This window comes from Orcinus orca, chromosome 6, assembly GCF_937001465.1.
Source record: "Orcinus orca chromosome 6, mOrcOrc1.1, whole genome shotgun sequence".
NCBI classification, from domain to species: Eukaryota; Metazoa; Chordata; class Mammalia; order Artiodactyla; family Delphinidae; genus Orcinus; species Orcinus orca.
In genome coordinates this window covers 65,644,679-65,662,402 of record NC_064564.1, presented here as the reverse complement: position 1 = coordinate 65,662,402, position 17,724 = coordinate 65,644,679, and the positions used below count along the sequence as shown (strand labels likewise).

At 44.9% G+C, this 17,724-nt stretch overlaps 1 protein-coding gene across 4 annotated transcripts in view; it reads left to right on the top strand.

Annotated features, from left to right (window-relative positions):
- Positions 1-17,724, top strand: part of LOC101275108 (tyrosine-protein kinase JAK2) — a 375,537-nt gene that overhangs the window by 69,617 nt on the left and 288,196 nt on the right. For 3 of the 4 annotated variants that reach the window (XM_049711311.1, XM_049711312.1, XM_049711310.1), the window contains 2 exons: positions 1,063-1,219; positions 6,681-6,784. In XM_049711311.1, the coding sequence (XP_049567268.1) occupies positions 1,063-1,219; positions 6,681-6,784 (261 nt within the window). Of the gene's footprint in view, positions 1-1,062; positions 1,220-6,680; positions 6,785-16,844; positions 17,161-17,724 lie in introns of those variants that run through there. The other variant, XM_004279106.3, reaches the window with a different exon arrangement.

The following is a 17,724-nucleotide window of genomic DNA, read 5'->3' as shown; positions in this document are numbered from 1 at the left end:
AAAGTCTATAAGTGGACCTGTGCCGTTCAGACCCGTGTTGTTCAAGGGTCAGCTGTGTGTGTTTAAGAGGCACCGCGCAAGGTAGACGTGGGGTGTCAAATCTGGAAATTTTGTGGACAGATGCTTGTTTTTATTGTTTGTGGACTGATTTTGTTTTGCACCCAACTGGTTGTCACTAAGCCTCCTGAGAGCAGGGACTCCTGTGCTTACCATGGCGCCCCAGTTCCCGGGTCTGTGGAAGCTTTCCCCCAAATGTTTGTTGGATGTACACGTACGTGAGTCATTTGTGGTCCTGGAGAGGTGTTAAGGTCTGGCTGTTGGTGGTTGAAACACACAGGCGAGAGCATGGTGCTGGCTTGTTGATCATATTAAGTGAATTCTGAGTTAGAGATGTCCCTTGGGGACAAAAACATAAAAGTGTGCCTTCTCTAGGCCCTTTCTCCTCGTGTGGTATTTCTCATCACGGGGGAACAGCCTGCTGTCTCTCAAGGAGAGCTATAATCAGATGGTCTCCAGGCTGCTTGTACTTCTGGGCTGGTTGTGACTGAGGGCTGAGCGAGTGCCGTGGTGGAGAACTTGCGAGGGCTTTGGAGTCTGGAAGATCTGTGTTTGAAGGGCATCTCAGTCTCTTTCTAGCTGTATGGACTTGGTGCAGGTCGCTTGATTTGTCCATTTCCTCAGTTGTAAGGTGGGGATGGTATTATTTACTCTGCAGAATAGTGTCGAGCCCCTACCTCAGAAACTAGGGCCTCTATATGTTGACTGTTACAAACTCTCACAGCAGGATGTTTTACAATGTGGTGAGTGGGGAAAGGTAAGGGAGAGCTAGGGGAAGGGAGGGCTGAAAAGAAAAGCAATGCAAAATTTGCATCACCTTTGGTTCTGTCACGTGTGTGCCCTCACTGTGTCATGTATATGTCCAGTGTGAGCTGGGAGGGACTCTAATAAGACCTGATGTGACCAGACAGAATGCCATCAAAAAGATGTTTGTCTTCTCTTTTTACTGGTGAATGTGAACCCCACTTCGTGTGCTACTCAGTGTCTGTGCCTTTGAATCCCCAGGTCTCCGGGCTTTGGACTGTGGCTGGTCGCTGAGACCACCAATGGCACCTTCCTCAGCGCTGAACTTGTCTCCAACCACCAGGGCCAGGGGGCAGCGGTGCTTCCCGAGGACCTCGGCAGGAACTGTGCCAAGCTGCTCCTCGAAGAAATCCATAGGGTATGTCCTCTGCTTCTGCAGGTCCGGGAGAGGAGCCATCAGGAAGCAGTTCTTTGTCTGTCACTTTTATTCGTTAGCAACTTTCTTCCTCTTTTAAGGGCTTCAGTCAAGGAGTTAGCCTCTTCCTACCCTTTAGACAGTTTAGCATTAACTAGCTTAATGGATTGGCTAAACTAGTCAGTGAGCAGAGGCCCAGCCCCACTGGTTTGTTACATATGGCAGGTAAGTTTTTTTTAATATATAAATTTATTTATTTTAAATGTTTGGCCGCGTTGGGTCTTCGTTGCTGCACGCGGGCTTTCTCTAGTTGCGGCGAGCGGGGGCTGCTCTTCGTTGCCGTGCCCAGCCTTCTCATTGCCGTGGCTTCTCTTGTTGCGGAGCACAGGCTCTAGGTGCATGGGCTTCAGTAGTTGTGGCTCGTGGACGCCAGAGCGCAGGCTCAGTAGTTGTGGCGCACAGGCTTAGTTGCTCCGCGGCATGTGGGATCTTCCCGGACCAGGGATCGAACCCGTGTCCCCTGCATTGGCAGGCGGATTCTTAACCACTGCACCACCAGGGAAGTCCTGGCAGGTAAGTTTTAATGATCGGGAGGGCAGAGAACTGGAACAGAGTCATACAGGAGAGAGAAGGTGAAAAATGAAGCAGGTTAGGCAGTGATTGGCCAATTGAAGAGCACACATCCCCTGGAGCAAAGCAGGGACCTTCTCTCAGCCCCGTGTTGTTGCCATAGGGGGATGGGGGCTCATTCTTTTCAGATTTTTCAAGAGAAGCTGGAAACCTGGATTTGTGTGTGACGTTTAATTCAGATAGAAAACAGTGTCAACAGGCTCGATTTTGTAGGGTGCTTGGGAGCACATAGAAGAGTGTCTAGGGAAGGCCAGCCTGTGTCAGAGCACAGTAGGGGCTTGGGAAGAGGGGACAAAGAAAAGATGACATGATGCTGAGGACAAGACTGCACTGATTACCATTTTGCTTCTGCTGTCCTACTGGTGGGACACGGCGTAGACCAGTCTGGCCAAGCCTGTCCCCTCAGTTGCTACAATCCTTTTTCTCTGTTGATCCATAAGAGCAACATGCACATATGTACACACACACTTTACTCTGTTTCCCAGGGACAGCTGAGGCGACCCAAAATAAGCAAGGAGGAAATTGGAAGAGAAGGAAAGATGATGGCAGGAGAAATAAGCTGCCTGAAAATTCATTCTTTAAGATCCCGTATACTTGGTTAGAGGAGCGTCACAAACCTGTCTCCAAGATTTCTGTTAGTCTGCACCTCAGGAAGGTGAAACCTTTTCCTTGACATGCAGAATCCAGGACAGGCTCCAGGGATGTTCAGTCCTCTGCTGTGGAGGCACACTGGGGCCCACATTCTTAAACTGAGCACTAGCAAGAACTATACACTCATCTCTTGGTGTCCACAGGTGATTGGTTCCAGGACCCCTCCTCCCCCCAGTGGGTACCAAAATCCCTGGATGCTCAAGTCTGTGTTTCATTACTCCCCCACCGCCCCCCGTCCCCCCCTCCCACCCCCAGTATCCACAGGTTCTGTATCCGCTGAGTCAGTCATCTGAAATTGAAAATCAGTCTGTGGTTGGTTGAAACTGTGGATGTGGAGGGCTGACTGTACTCTGGGTGATTCGCTATTGGATGGTGTAGAGTGTTTGTAAATTGTCTTTTTTCTCCAGCTGAAGAGCTGAAGAGCCTTTCATCTCTGTACTATCTGTGTATTTATTCTCAGTTATTAAACATCTCTGTGGTTCTTTCCTGAAGTCTTCTAGGAAGTTTTGCTCTGTTTAAAGTCACAAAAATCACACGTGAGCCCAGTGAAATAAAATCAGTAAGGCTGGTACAGTGGTGATTTTGTTCTTTAATTCTTCCTTTTGCCACTGTAATTTATTAATCAGTGTGGCAAGGTGATGCCTGGGTCATGGGTATTGATCCCTGCACAGGCCTCACTAAGGAAAACAGCTTATTGCCACAGTCTACTCCCCTGATCAAAGTCAGCATTTTTGAAAATATCTCATTGGTCACAAGGTGGAGCAAGTAGGAATGAACTGTTTCAAAGTTCATTAAAATTTCCAGCTTATTTAGTGTCTATCTAATTAAATGGAAGACAAAGGACCTATAACTGTGTCCTCAGTAGAGAGACCTCATTCCCTCTACTCACCATTCAGCTAGGAAATAGTGGAGGGAGGAAATAGTCTATCACAAGAAATCCCTCTGAGCGAGGAAATATGTTCTAATAATTCTTGAGCAGTCAAGATCTGGCCTCAGCTTTTCCAATGCAAAGTCTTTCCAATGTTTGATGCTAAATTTAGTGATTTTTGAAAGATGGATAGTAACTAAAATTTGGGAGTAAATGGAGTAAATGACCAAGAGGTTGCCGTGCCAGTTACTCAGTTCAGGAAGTTTGTCATCTAGATATTTGTGAAGAAAGACTGCTGGAGACACATGTGGGTCCCTCAGCTGCTATTGACTCATGCAGGTTTCCCTGCCTTGGTCCTGGGGTGGCCGGCAGGCCTTCTCTCTGACTGTGGGGACACATCCCTCTCTTTCCAGTGGACCTGGGGGATTTGGATGTATATCCTATTACAGGATAGCCCAGTGGGAGCCCCCGGACACAGCTGGAATATGGGTTTTGTATCTCCGTAAATGGCAGAGTAAAAGCCTCAGGGTGAAAGCACAGTCCACCAGTCCCCAAGAGCGAAAACATGCAATCTGGATTAGGTTATTTTAGTTTACTTTTTCTTTACTCTAGTTAAGTTCTGCTTTAAACCGTTCAGTAGTGGCTGGACTGAGTTTTTTGTTTTAAGTCATTAAGAAAACTTCTTTTGTGTGTGTCTGTGATCTTTAATTTCTAAAAGGATGAAAATGCATGCAGTTTTTATAATTCTTTGTAAGTCTGTGATGTGACATGGTTTAAATAAGTAATAAAAATCCATCCCCTTTGGTACCGTTTATTTATGCCAGAGTTTTAATCCTCTGATCTAATTCCTCTTGTTCCATTTTTGTCTCATCAGTTACCAAGCCCTCTTGATTCTGTCCCAGGCTTTCTGGAACTGCCCTTTCCTATCCTTCTCACTGCCCCCATCTCCCACCCTCCTCCCTTCTGTTCCCCCCTCCCCCGATATAGGTACTGGCTCTCCCTACTTGCAGAGGGGAAATCCTTTCCATACCCTCTCCAGCATCCTCTTCAGCCTAAATCTCCCCCTAAAGCTGCGATCTGAGCTTGGTACTCCTGTGCTCGGAGACCTTCACCAGCTTCTCACTTCCCCAGGATAGAGTCAAAACCCATGGCCCAGTTAGAAAAGCCCCACCTCAGTCTGCCTACTCCATCTTATCCCTGCAGTTCCGCATACTTCTCCGCAAAGAGCAGACAGCCACTCTCAGGCTGGCCTCCTGGCTGGTCCTTGCCGGCCCTGGGTTGTATCTCCCCCTTCCTCCTGCTCTTCCTCCCTCTCCAAACCCTGCTCATCGCTCCAGGGCCAGCTCAAGTCCCCACCTCCCCAAAGCCTCCCTCTGGTGCCAGGGGAGTGACAACCCCTCTCGCACCACCTTGGCAGTCCCGGTGCCCACAGCCCCCAGCTGCCGCGTAACTTAGTCTTCACCTTCACTTGTTACTGGTTCCTGCTCATATTTTGTCTTTGTAATGAGATTGAAGCTGCTTTGCACAAGGCTTGTGTCCTGCTGTCCAGGCGGCCCCACCACTTCCTCTGTTGTATCCTGTACACAGACCCTAATATATTTACTGCAGTAAAATCTTGGTTCAGTACATAATAAAAATCAATTGAGGGCTTCCCTGGTGGCACAGTGGTTGAGAGTCCGCCTGCTGATGCAGGGGACACGGGTTCGTGCCCCGGTCCGGGAGGAACCCACATGCCGCAGAGCGGCTGGGCCCGTGAGCCATGGCCGCTGAGCCTGCGCGTCCGGAGCCTGTGCTCCGCAACGGGAGAGGCCACAACAGTGAGAGGCCCGCATACTGCAAAAAAAAAAAAAAAAAAAAAAAAAAAAAAAAAAAAATCAATTGAGAATAGCAGAATAGCAACATAGTGCTAGGAAGCGGAGACTGAAGAGAACAGTTTAATTTTAGGCAGTCTTATGAAAAGGAACAAGTTCTGTAAAACAAATAGTTTTGTTAAATCTTCTTATATTAATATATTTTGTTATATATTCTTTTATTCTCCATGGGTCAGGTTTTCCGTTTACATGGAACTATATGTGCTGGAACTCCTCTCGTCCTAAAATTTGCTAAATGAGATAAAAATTGTCCTTTATTAACTCAGGTAGATGAGGAAGAGCAGTAGGTTTCATAAAGGCTGGCAGTAGGATCCACTTCTGATTTTCCTACTCCATTGTCCTCAATGAAGTCTAACAGCAGAGAATGAGCGTCTGTACCTGAGAATCAATTTATTCCCTACCCTACGTGCATTAAAAAAGGAGAGAGGTGTACCCACGTAAGCAGCAGCGGGTGACCACTTATCCCATTCCAAGTCTGGGAGAGTCTAGCCTTGAACAGTGATGTGCCATGGTTAGAAACTGGATTTCTTGTTGTGAAATATGCAAAGTATGTAGACATGCAAGGTCATCCTGCTTTCAGTATGTACAGTGTAAATTTAAGTTGTTGTAAATAAAGTTATCCCAGAGAGGATGATCTGAAATAAAGACATTCTTCAAGGCACAAATGGAAGCAGCAGTAATGCCTGCATCAAGCAGAAGCAAAATGGCTGAAGTGGCTGAAAAATTCGAGAATGAAAGAAGAAAGGCAACCAAAGCAGTTGTACTTCAGGAGAAAGTTTTTGAAGAGAATTTTGTCCTGCTTATTGATTTGGAAGAACAGGGAGAATGGGGGAACATAATGCATAAATAATAAGAATGGAGGGATCTGGTCTGAACAGTTCTCCAGTTCTAAGGCACACAGGAAGGGTTAAAGAGGGGGATCTAAAGTGACATGGCAGGCAGTTTCTGAATGTCATCGAATGTGTTGTAGGTAAGACCCTTGAAAGGGAAGGGTCCTCTCATGTCAGATTAGCTGTGGTGTTCTATGACAGATTAAATAAGTAGAAATGTCATTCACTTAACCCTTGGTAATTATGCATTGCCTGTAAATGATTATGCTTTTTTGCTTTTATGTCCTGCTATGGCTTTAATTACAAAGGCAAAGTTTCATTTTTCACTAGATATACCTCGGTAAACTTAAATGTCTATTCATTCTGATAGTCTCAGCTCTTACAATTGTTTTGATTAACTGTTAGTTTAACCCCCTACAGTTACTTGATATGAGGATAACTCTTTAAAAGACACTTATTCTGTTTTATTATTGCTTGAATTTTGCCGTCTGCTCTTCTGTGGTTCTGATACTCTGGGCATCTGTGTCTGTTTTTTTTTTTTTCCCTCTGTTTTGTTGGTTTCCCATTATCTGGTTTGGTACAATGATTAATCCTTAAAGTGTTTGTGTTTACAGGGTGGATGTGTGGACTCGACCAACCAAAGCCTGGCTCTGTTACTCATGACCCTTGGACAGCAGGATGTTTCCAAAGTCCTTCTCGGACCACTCTCTCCCTACACGTGAGTTGTTTTCTTTCAGCCCCCTTATGCTGTCCAGTTTAATCCTCCAGTCGAACAAAATGATGAGCACTATCCTGTTCCCACCTGATTATGCTGATCCTTAAATGCGCTGGAGGTTGTCGCTTTCATCTGGCGTTTAACAAGGATTTTGCTTTCCTTTCTTTCCTGCAGTTTCTTCCTTCCCATCTGTCATTTCTGTGTCATTAAAACTGCGTGATCTATACTAGACAGTTCTGTCTGTGCTTTAGATATTGTTTCCATTTTGGAGGTAAACTCCTGCTTCTGTTATAGCTTGGGTTTTATTGTTAGTTTTTAAAAATCCCTCTTTTTCCTAGCTTTAGCAAAAAGGACTGCCTTTTTTTCCAAGAGGCAAAGTCCATAGTAACACCACTGGACTAGGAGGGAAATGCAGAGGTGAGTTTGAGGCCATGAGATGTTATCAGAGGTTGACTGTTGGGGTATTAAAGCAGGCATTCTCCAAAAAAGAGCAGGTCCTCAGAAGACTTGAATTCTAAACAGCACAGTGAAAGAAGCACTCCTGTTGATAGTCAGTGAGGTTGCTGTGAAACAGCCTGTTTGAGCACTGACATCTCTGTACATGTGTCTATATACTTGAAGATCATTCTGTGGCCACCTGTGGGTGGGAAGCTGGCGGGGGGAATGGGCCTTGGGTTCGAGGAAATATTCAGGTAGATATGAGACTGAACTGTCCTTTTTCGGTTATCATGGTACCGATGCTGTATATCTGAAAGGTACAGTACTGTGATAACTGAAGAATGGTGGTGCCATCACATTGAGAAAGGGGCGGGCACTGTAGAGGGGGCAGTGTACCATTGGACCCGGGAGCTGGGAGTGTAGAGACCAGGAGATCCTTTTGGAGGCTTTTTTTTTTTTTTTTTTCCTGTAAGTTGGTGGTGGAAGGCTTTTTGGAACAAGGAAATGGAAAAGAATACGTTGTTAGCGTTGCGGGAAGACTGAAAGCAGGAAACTGGTGAGGACCACACTATCTCCCGATAACTTGTGTAAAGTATTTCACAGGACAGGAAACCTGAAATTGAGTAATCCTAAGTGGCATGCTGACATCAGGAATCAACATTGCCCAGAGAGACTTTGTAGTTAAGGCACTTGGAGAGGAGGTGAGGGCTGGGTGCACAGCACCTTAAGTGTAGAGATTGGCTTCCCAGCGAGTTTGCTGCAAGTGGCTGACAGCCGTGTGGCCGCCACAGTACCCTTCACCCTCTTAGCTGGTCTCATGGCTGCTGCTTTCCCAGCCTTGGCTTCAGGGCAGCAGAAGGCCTGGCTGCTCGGGCAGCATGAGGCGGTGTCTAGAAATGTGTGTGGTCGTGGGGCATGGGGTTTGGCAGAACATTATGTGAAAAATGGAATGTATATTTTTATTTTTCCTTGACACTTTTTTTTTTTTTTTTTTGCTTTTAGAGATTTTTTTTCAGTTTGGCTACAGGGCCTTGTATAATCTTTTTAAGTCAGCAAACTCTGTGGAGACCATCAAGATGTGACTGGACATTTTTAAAAGTTCCTGTGTCCTTGACACACCCCCTTACCAAACATTAATTGCAGTGTCTTGTCTTCCAGAAACCTTGCCTAAAATTACACATCTCCTGGGAAAACAAAGTGGTCTGCTCTGAATGGAGCTTTACAGGAGTGGGACAAATTACAAAATTTTGTGTTTTGAGCCCTGGGGCTGGGACTTGCAGGACAGTCTTCCTCTGGATTACCTGCCCCCCCAGGGCTTCCTGCAAGAGGGGCGGCCAGGGGCTTGGAAAGGGCAGCCTCCCTTCTTTCAGTAAGCTAGCGCAAGGGAGGAGGAGGGAGTTTCTTTTTGAAAGCTGTATCTATTTGGGACCCTTCTTGCCTTTAATCATTGTGGAAAGCTCTAGAAGCCCAAAGAGATGAAGGGCAAAGGCGGGAAGAAATAGGCGTGCTCCAGGGCAGGCAAAATTATCATCCTGCGTTTGCGTACAGTTAAGGGTAAAAGGACAGAATCCACCGTCAGGATGATCATGGTGAGGGAACAGCTTATCCTAGTTGGATTCAAGAGCTTTGGAGACCATAATATCACACGTATTTTTATGTGCAATTAAAATCATAAAAATCTGCTTTCTGTAACCTCAGATTTCTAAAGAAAACCAGAAACAAGACCCTCCTTGGTTTAAAGAAATGTATTTTTTCTGGCAGTTTGCATGTTTTGATTTGTATAAATAGCTTTTTAAATGTCTATTTACAGAGCACTGGGATTAAGCAGGATAGTGTTTTCTAGCAGTGCTGCTTTCAAACCCTTTCTGGAAAATAAGGGTCTTTCTGTTTTTCCCCTTTCCTCTTCTCTCTGTTTTACTGCAGGACGTGGCTGGTAATGGTTTTCTGTGTTACTTGAGAAAGTAAGTCTATATGTGTGAAATTCTTTGGGAAGGCCAGAGAGGTTTTTTTTCAGTAGAATAAAATAGTATTGGATAACATGCTGGTATGTGGAGAATCTGTTTCTTTTCAATTTACGGAGTTTTAGGTGGTTTACAGGTAGTGATGGTGGTTCTACTTTCCCCTGAAAAAGCTTAATTTTACAGTTTAAGGATGATGTATACTTTATTTGAAAGTAGGAGTATATATCAACGAGTGTCTTAATTAGCACTTTCAGAAATTGTTTATGATCAGAGATTGCGGTGACCGGAACTTTCTGCGTTCTGCCAGTGCACAGGTGTTGGAGTCCAGCCTATCTGGATTTCAGTTCTGGCTCTACCTTGCAGCACTGGGAGACCATGGACAAGGTCTTTGGCATCTCCGAGCCTCAGTTTCATCCACAGAGAAAGTGAATGGTCCTGAAGTCATGGGCTTGTGAAGGTGGAGCGAGGCTTAAATGCAGTCGGGCACTTAGCTCTGCCAGCAGCGCAGTGTGCCTGGCAGAGCTCCATCAGTGCTGGGCGCACACGGACATCCAGTCTCCTGTGAAGTTCACTTTGAACACCAGGAGGCCTGGTAAACTTGCTTTGGGTAACCTCAGGCCTGAAGTCGGCTGTAAATCGTCTGCTCATCTATCTAAATCTGTATCCACTAATTTTTATTTTTCTTAAAGATTTTTAAAATTTTTATTTATTTATCGTTTTTTAAAATTTTTGGCTGTGTTGGGTCTTCGTAGCTGCACGCGGGCTTTCTCTAGCTGCAGCGAGCAGGGGCTAGTCTTTGTCGCAGCGCGTGGGCTTCTCATTGCGGTGGCTTCTCTTGTTGTGGAGCACAGGCTCTAGGCCCACAGGCTTCAGTAGTTGTGGCTCGCGGGCTCTAGAGTGCAGGCTCAGTAGTTGTGGCACACGGGCTTAGTTGCCCCACGGCATGTGGGATCTTCCCGGACCAGGGCTTGAACCTGTGTCCCCTGCATTGGCAGGCGGATTCTTAATCACTGTGCCACCGGGGAAGTCCCTGTATCCACTAATTTTTAAATTTATGACTAACTTCCTGCAGTTACATTACTAAACAAACGACACACATCTTATTTACTGTTCCTGAGAATTCTGTAAGTGGATGTTTATTTAACAACACTTAACAGTGTTCGCTGTGGGCCAGATGTTGTTTTACGTACTTTACAAACACGAACTCTTTCAGGTTTCGTGATAACCCCACAAGGGTGGTAAAGTTGTGAAGGCAGGTACACTCCATTTTACTGGTCAGCGGATTGAGACACAGAGTGGTCAAGTCGTGTGCCCAGGGTCACACAGTCAGCACCTGGGGTTCGGACTCTGACGTCTCATCCAGAGTGCACGCTTCCCTGACCCACTGTGCTGTTTAGTAAAAGCTGGGATTTCACACATGTTATTGGACTCCAGGCACCTCCCTGCCTGAGCCCAGGGTGCCCTGCTGTATCTTTTCAGAATCCTCGTTTCAAATTGTCATAAAATGATCTCCTTCTGTCTTTCATTGGAAGTCTAAAATAAACTACGTCACTTTGTTTTATTCTAGTTTTAATAAATGACCTCTTTTCACTTTTGTGACGTGCTGGGGAGCGAGAGCCCAGGGTCCTTGTCAAACGCGGACTGATCGGGGTAGTTGGCTCACCCAGTGTGTAGCACAGTGATGTGAAGATCAATGAGATGTTGCTCTTTGGGTTCAGTTTCCCAACTCCTCTCTGGGAGCAAGCACAGCACACGCCACCTTACATCTGGGAAATGGTTTAAATGCTGCAAAGCCCAGTCTCCTTTATTATGCTCTTTGAGCCTCAGGACACATTTGGCATACGGTAAAACAAGTGATATCCTTACTTTTCAGATGACAGAGAGGTCAGTCACCTGCTCATAATGAGTTCTTGGCTGAACTTGGCCTGGTATCCATGTCTCCTGAGAGTGCAGCCAGCCTGGCTCTCTGTTTCCTGCTGCCTTTATAACGGAGTTTAATAACTTCATTCCTGGAGCAGAGGTCAGCTGGTCTTTGGGAAAACAGCTCTTCGGCAGAAAAAGTACCACCGATATATTTAAAAGATGCCGTGTTGTGACTACAGGGAGCCCTGTTGAGCAGATTCTCTTCCCACCCCCAGATCTTCCATCCCCTCAATTTGCAGAGCAACTCCTTAGATCTGAGGAGTAGGTGACCCCAGTGTCCAGGTGGCTTGGTGGAGCAGGAGGCGGGGCCCGCTATCATGGTTTGTTGTTGTAGAGCCGCCAGAGAGAGCGCGTCGTGATCCCCGTCACCACCATGCTCTAGCAGGCTTCAGAGGGGGACCTGGTATGAGGGCCTGTATTTTAAGGGGCAGGGCCGGGCAACCTGGCAAGTTCCAGGCAGTTGGGATCCAATGGGCAGATGACTGTGAGCCCAGTGGCCTTCACCTGTTGACCAACAATGGTGGTGGGAACAACCCACTCTTGGAAAATACACAGGAAGAATTACCTCTGTGCTCCAGGATTCTCTGAAACCTGCTTGTCAGATGGACTGGAGGTGTTCAGGAAAAGTAGGTGGTTGGTGGTTTTTTGTTTTTTCATTTTTTAAAAGATATAAATCACTTTGTTCTGGGGGAAGAAAGCTCACTAAGGATACTTCTCTTAAGTCAGGAGTCCCAGTTGCCTAAAAGGGTTAGTCTGAGAATCTTCCAGTCACACTGTTGCAGGGATTATCTGTAGAGGAGCAGAGCTGCCCTCGGTGTCCCGGGGGTGCCTCTTCTGCCTGGCTCTGTGGCTGGGGACCTGTATCTAGAAAGTGTGGGTCTACTGTATGGTGTTTGGAAGAGAAAGAAAGGGGAGCGGTGCCGCGTGGGGCTGTGGAAAAGGACACGGACCGGCCCTGGACCTGACTTTGTTCAACTGCATATAGATGTGGGTGAGTTTATTCTGTTTGGTTTTCATTTTCTTAAGGATACTGTTAGTATTTCATATCGCCTGAGGTTATTTCTCAGCTTCTGAGCATGGTTGCTTTACGCTATCCCAGCCACAGGAGACTTAGGGAGAATGGGGCTGGTGGTGGAGGGCATCATGAAATGTACCTTAACTCAGTCCTTACACAGTCTTCCTCAGACAGGCTGAAGGGTTGGCAGAACATTATGTAAAAAGTGGAACTGACTTTGCTTTTTCTAACGATTCCAAAGGCTACAAATACCCCAAAGCTGCAACTATGCAGACCTGCACACTCAAGCCTGTGTTTCTCCCCTCCTTCTCCAAGAGATCAGAGGCAGGCTGCGGCCTCTTAGGAATTCTGCCAGCTGGGGAAGGTGTCTGGTTTTTCCAGCACAGTTGAACGATTCAGGGTGAAGTATGAAGTAGGCTGGGGAGGCTCTGGAAGCAGAGCGTGCCTCGGGCCTGTATTAGAACCGAAGCAGCAGCGAGAGAGAACAGGCTGTTTCCTCCTTAGAATGCAGACAAGTGGGTGAGATGGCTGGCTTTTTCTGCGTTGCTGCCAGCCGGAAGCTATGCCCACAGATGTGGACTGTTTATCTATGGTTTTTTTTGATGTGTTTGTTTTCTTTCTTTCCTAGGGCAGGGTTAGGGAGGTTGTGAGGCTGGGACAGAGCAAAAACCTGAAAATTTCAATTGGTTAGTAAAATGAGAAAGCCAGCAGGGGAAGAATTGACTTCCCTTAATTGCTAAGAATGTTGAAGTCGTTTCTCAGAAGTATCCCTGGGGCTTCCCTGGTGGCGCAGTGGTTGAGAGTCCGCCTGCCGATGCAGGGGACACGGGTTCGTGCCCCGGTCTGGGAAGATCCCACATGCTGTGGAGCGGCTAGGCCCGTGAGCCGTGGCTGCTGAGCCTGCACGTCTGGAGCCTGTGCTCCGCAACGGGAGAGGCCACAGCAGTGAGAGGCCCGCGTACCGCAAAAAAAAAAAAAAAAAAAGTATCCCTAAACCCTAACCTCCACATTCTGTTGGGTGCCCCTTTCCTGAGTGCCTTATATATAGTGCCTAGCAGGTGTAATGGGTTAAGGTCATTGCCCTGGAGGTGCTTATATAATTTACCAAGAGCGGGGCCAGGGCAATTGTGAGACACTTACACATGAGCATTTCATTAGACTCCATAAGCAGAGCCAAGAATGCTATGGAAACCCAGAGGGGTTACTGGCTAGAGAAGGCTTCGTAGAATAGGTGGCAAATGGGACGTTATTTTAAAGATGGAGATGAAGTAGCACAATCCAAGGTGGAAGAGAGAGCAAAGAAGTGAGGAATTTTTCTGTGAGCATGCAGCCATCACCGGGACTCCTACTGTCCAGGCTAGTTACTGTTCCATCTCTTAGCCCATCTCAGGCAGACAGGTTGCGGAATTGTTCAGACTTTCTTTTCCCCTTTTGCTTTTTCCTCCTTTGACTAGATTAACTAGGATGAAGGGACAGGAGAGGGTGGAAAATGCGTTGCAGTAGGCTTTATACTTAGTTTGGTATATACTGTGTGAGGACAGGAGCCATGTATCAGTTCTTTTTTTTTTAACTTCACAAATAAAATAGTTATTTTAAACAACTTTATTGAGATATAATTCACATACCACACAGTTTACCTATTTAAAGTGTACAATTCAGTGGGTTTTTAGTGTATTCACAAAGTTGTGTAAATGTAACCACAGTCTAATTTTAGAACATTTCCACCACCCCGGAAGGAAACCCTTTTGCCCATTCACAGGTGTTCCTGATTCCTCTCACTGCCCCCAGCCCTAGGCAACCCCTAATCTGCTTTCTGTCGCTATAATAGATTTGCCTGTTCTGTCCAACTCATATAGACTCAAACAATATGTGGTTCTTTGTGACTGGCTTGTTTCACTTAGCAGAATGTTTTCAGGGTCCATCCATATTGTAGCATGTATTAGTACTTCATTCCTTTTTATGGCTGAATCATATTCCATTGTACAGATAAACCATCTTTTGTTTATCCATTCATCAATTGATGGCCATTTGAGTTGTTTGTACTTTTTGACTGTTACGAATAATGCTCTTATGAACATTTATGTACAAGTTTTTGTGTGGATGTATGTTTTCATTTTTCTTGTGTATATACCTTAGGGTGGAATTGCTGGATCATGTGGTAACTAACTCCTTGTGTAACATTTTGAGGAATTGCCAGACTGTTTTCCACAGTGGTGGTACCATTTTACATTTCTACCAGCAGTGTTTGAGGGTTCCAATTTCTCCTCACCCACACTTTTGTTATTATCTTTTTTTTTTGATCATAGCCTTTCTGTTGGTTTTGATTTGTGTTTCCCTAGTAACTAATGATGTTGAGTATCTTTTCATGTGGTTATTGCTATGTGCATATCGTCTTTAGAGAAATGTCTATTCAGATCCTTTGCTTATTTTAAAATTAGGTTATTTGGTTTTTTTATTATCGAGTTGTATGCGTTCTTTATATGTTCCAGATACCAGACCCTTATCAGATAAATGATTTGCAAATATTTTCTACCATTCTGGGGGTTGTCTTTCCACTTTCTTGATAGTGTCCAGAAAAGATTTTAATTTTGATGAAGTTCAGTTAATCCATTTTTTCTTTTATCACTCTGCTTTTGATGCTGTATCTAAGAAATCATTGCTTAACCCAAGATCATGAAGATTTACTCCTGTGTTTTCTTCTTTGAGTTTCATAGCTTTAGCTCTTCCATGTAGGTCTTTGATCCGTTTTGAGTTAATTTTTGTGTGTGATGTGAGTAAAGGGTCCAGCTTCATTCTTTTGCATGTGAAGCACCATTTGTTGAGATTATTCTTTCCTCTTTAAATTATCTTGGCACCTTTTTGAAAATGAGTTGACCACAAGTGTGTGGGCTTATTTCTTGACTCTCAATTCTGTTCCATTGATCTGCATGTCAGGATCAGTATTTTGAAAGCTCCTCGGGTGATTCCATGTACATTCTGTGTGAGAACTGTTTGTATGGTTTGATTGGGAGACAGCACAACACAGGTTGCTGAACTACTTCATTAAAGACGTGCAGATCTCCTTAGGTAGGTTTATTCCTAGATATTTTATTCTTTTTGTTGCAATGGTAAATGGGAGTGTTTTCTTGAGTTCACTTTCAGATTTTTCATCATTAGTGTATAGGAATGCCAGAGATTTCTGTGCATTAATTTTGTATCCTGCTACTTTACCAAATTCATTGATTAGCTCTAGTAGTTTTCTGGTAGCATCTTTAGGATTCTCTATGTATAGTATCATGTCATCTGCAAACAGTGACAGCTTTACTTCTTCTTTTCCGATTTGGATTCCTTTTATTTCCTTTTCTTCTCTGATTGCTGTGACAAAGCGAGAGAGAGGCATGGACATATATACACTACCAAACGTAAGATAGATAGCTAGTGGGAAGCAGCCGCATAGCACAGGGAGATCAGCTCGGTGCTTTGTGACCGCCTGGAGGGGTGGGATAGGGAGGGTGGGAGGGAGGGAGACACAAGAGGGAAGAGACATGGGAACATATGTATATGTATAACTGATTCACTTTGTTATAAAGCAGAAACTAACACACCGTTGTAAAGCAATTATACCCCAATAAAGATGTTAAAAAAAAAAAAAAGATATGCAGATCATCTGTTCTTAACTAAACCAGTGTTTCGCAAACTGGGCTGGTACGAATCACCAGGGAGGATTCTGGCCCCTGTGCCCTGCGGAGACACGGCTTGGTAAGGGGTGAGGAGGGGACATGTGGCCTGTGATTCTGGGCTCTTCCACATGGACACTTCCTCTCCACCAGTTGCCAATTGATTGAAACCTTCAGGAATCTGCTTGTTAAATGAACTCTCCAGGTGAGTTGTATGGTCAGTCTCGCTGGGTTGATGCCGAATCTGCTAGGCCAGACCAGTACCATGGTCCTTCCACGGAATTGCTGTTCCCAACGTACTCTTGGGGTGAAGCCATCGCTCTGTCTTAAGGGGGATGACAAGAAAGAGCCCCTTGAACCTCCTCTGCATGTTTACTGTGAGCACTTCCCTGGCCACCTTATTTAGTATTACCTTCAGCCATATACACACAAATATTTTATACCTACGTTTCCTTCTCATCTGCCTTGTTTACTTTATTTAAATTTCTGACTATGGAGGAAGTATATATATATTTCAAGGATATAGATTGAAAGCTTCATGAGAGAAGGGATTTTTGGTTGACTGCAATATCTCCAGCATGAAGAACAGTGCCTGGCACATAGTAGGCACTCAATAAATATTTGTTGAATGAATGAAAGGGCTGTCGAGATTGAACAATGGAGAGAGCATCAGCAGCAGTCACCCTGCTTGGTTTTAATCTCATGATACTGTGACTCATTAAAGCACGTGTTTCTCTCTCTGCATGAGCCTCTGAAGATTAATGCCATATTCATGTCCACTCTAATGCATGTGTAGGACTAACCTCTAACCTTTTCCTTTCTTTTTTTTTAAATTTAATTTGTCTTACGTTGTGTGCATCTCTGCAAGCTGTTTAAAATCATCTTTGGAATCTGGCAGGCTGTAAATAAATGCTGTTTAATCAGCATTGATAGAAGTTCTTAATTTCAGTTATTCCTCCTGATCTGGGAAATTAAAACCTTCAGCTCTAGGCTGGAGAAGAATTTTTTAAAAGCCGAATTCCTCTTTCATTTCTCCCTCCCTTTTTTAAATTTTTATTTTTATTTTTTAGGATAGAATTTTTGCGGCATTTGAAGAGCTTTTTCCAGATTATGTTTAAAATTGAAACCAAGCCATGTGGTGAAGAACTCAAGGGAGGGGATAAAGTACTGATGACTTGTGTTGGCATTGGCTTCTCCAACCTCAGCAAGACCCTCAAGTGACACTGTCACAAGATGAAAGGCCCCAAGGCCTCTGGACACAGCAGAAGCTGCCAAGGAACCAAAGGGACCAAGTTCATCCAGGACAGGATGGCCTCTTATATTAAGGACTTAAAAAATTTTCCATTTAAAAACCATCAGCATATCCGAATAAAAGATGTTTCTCTATCTTGTGGTTTCCAGCCATTTCTCCAGGGCAGACATTCCTCAGGAGGCCCATTCTTGATGGGAACTCCCTTGGCTTACCTGGATGAAGAGTGTGCCTTCAGGATACAGTCGTGCTGCTAGAACAACATCACAGCTGCATTTCAGCAATGCTTCCTCAGCCCACATCCTCAGGCTTCTGCCATATGGCTATTTTTCCAGACCTGTGGAGTTACTGTTGGTTCTGCAAGGACTGACCTCTCTGAACCTTGGTTTCTGTGTAGAGATTAAATGAGATAATATGGGTGGAAGCCCTTTATGAGTAGTGCAGTGTGATGCAAATGTCAGAAATTGGTGTAGTAGACTATTTTATCCCTTGTCTTCTGAGTTGACTGCTATCTTGGAGACATACTGCTCCCCATCTGGTTCATTGTATGTGGATTTTGGGGAGGATGAGTGACTAGGGAGAGCAGGGATCTAACGGAAGTTATTGGATGTTTTCTATATCTCAAGTGTGCTATGTGTTTTCTCATTTTATTCCCACAATAGCCCAGTGATGTAGATTTTATTATCTCCACAAGAAAAATT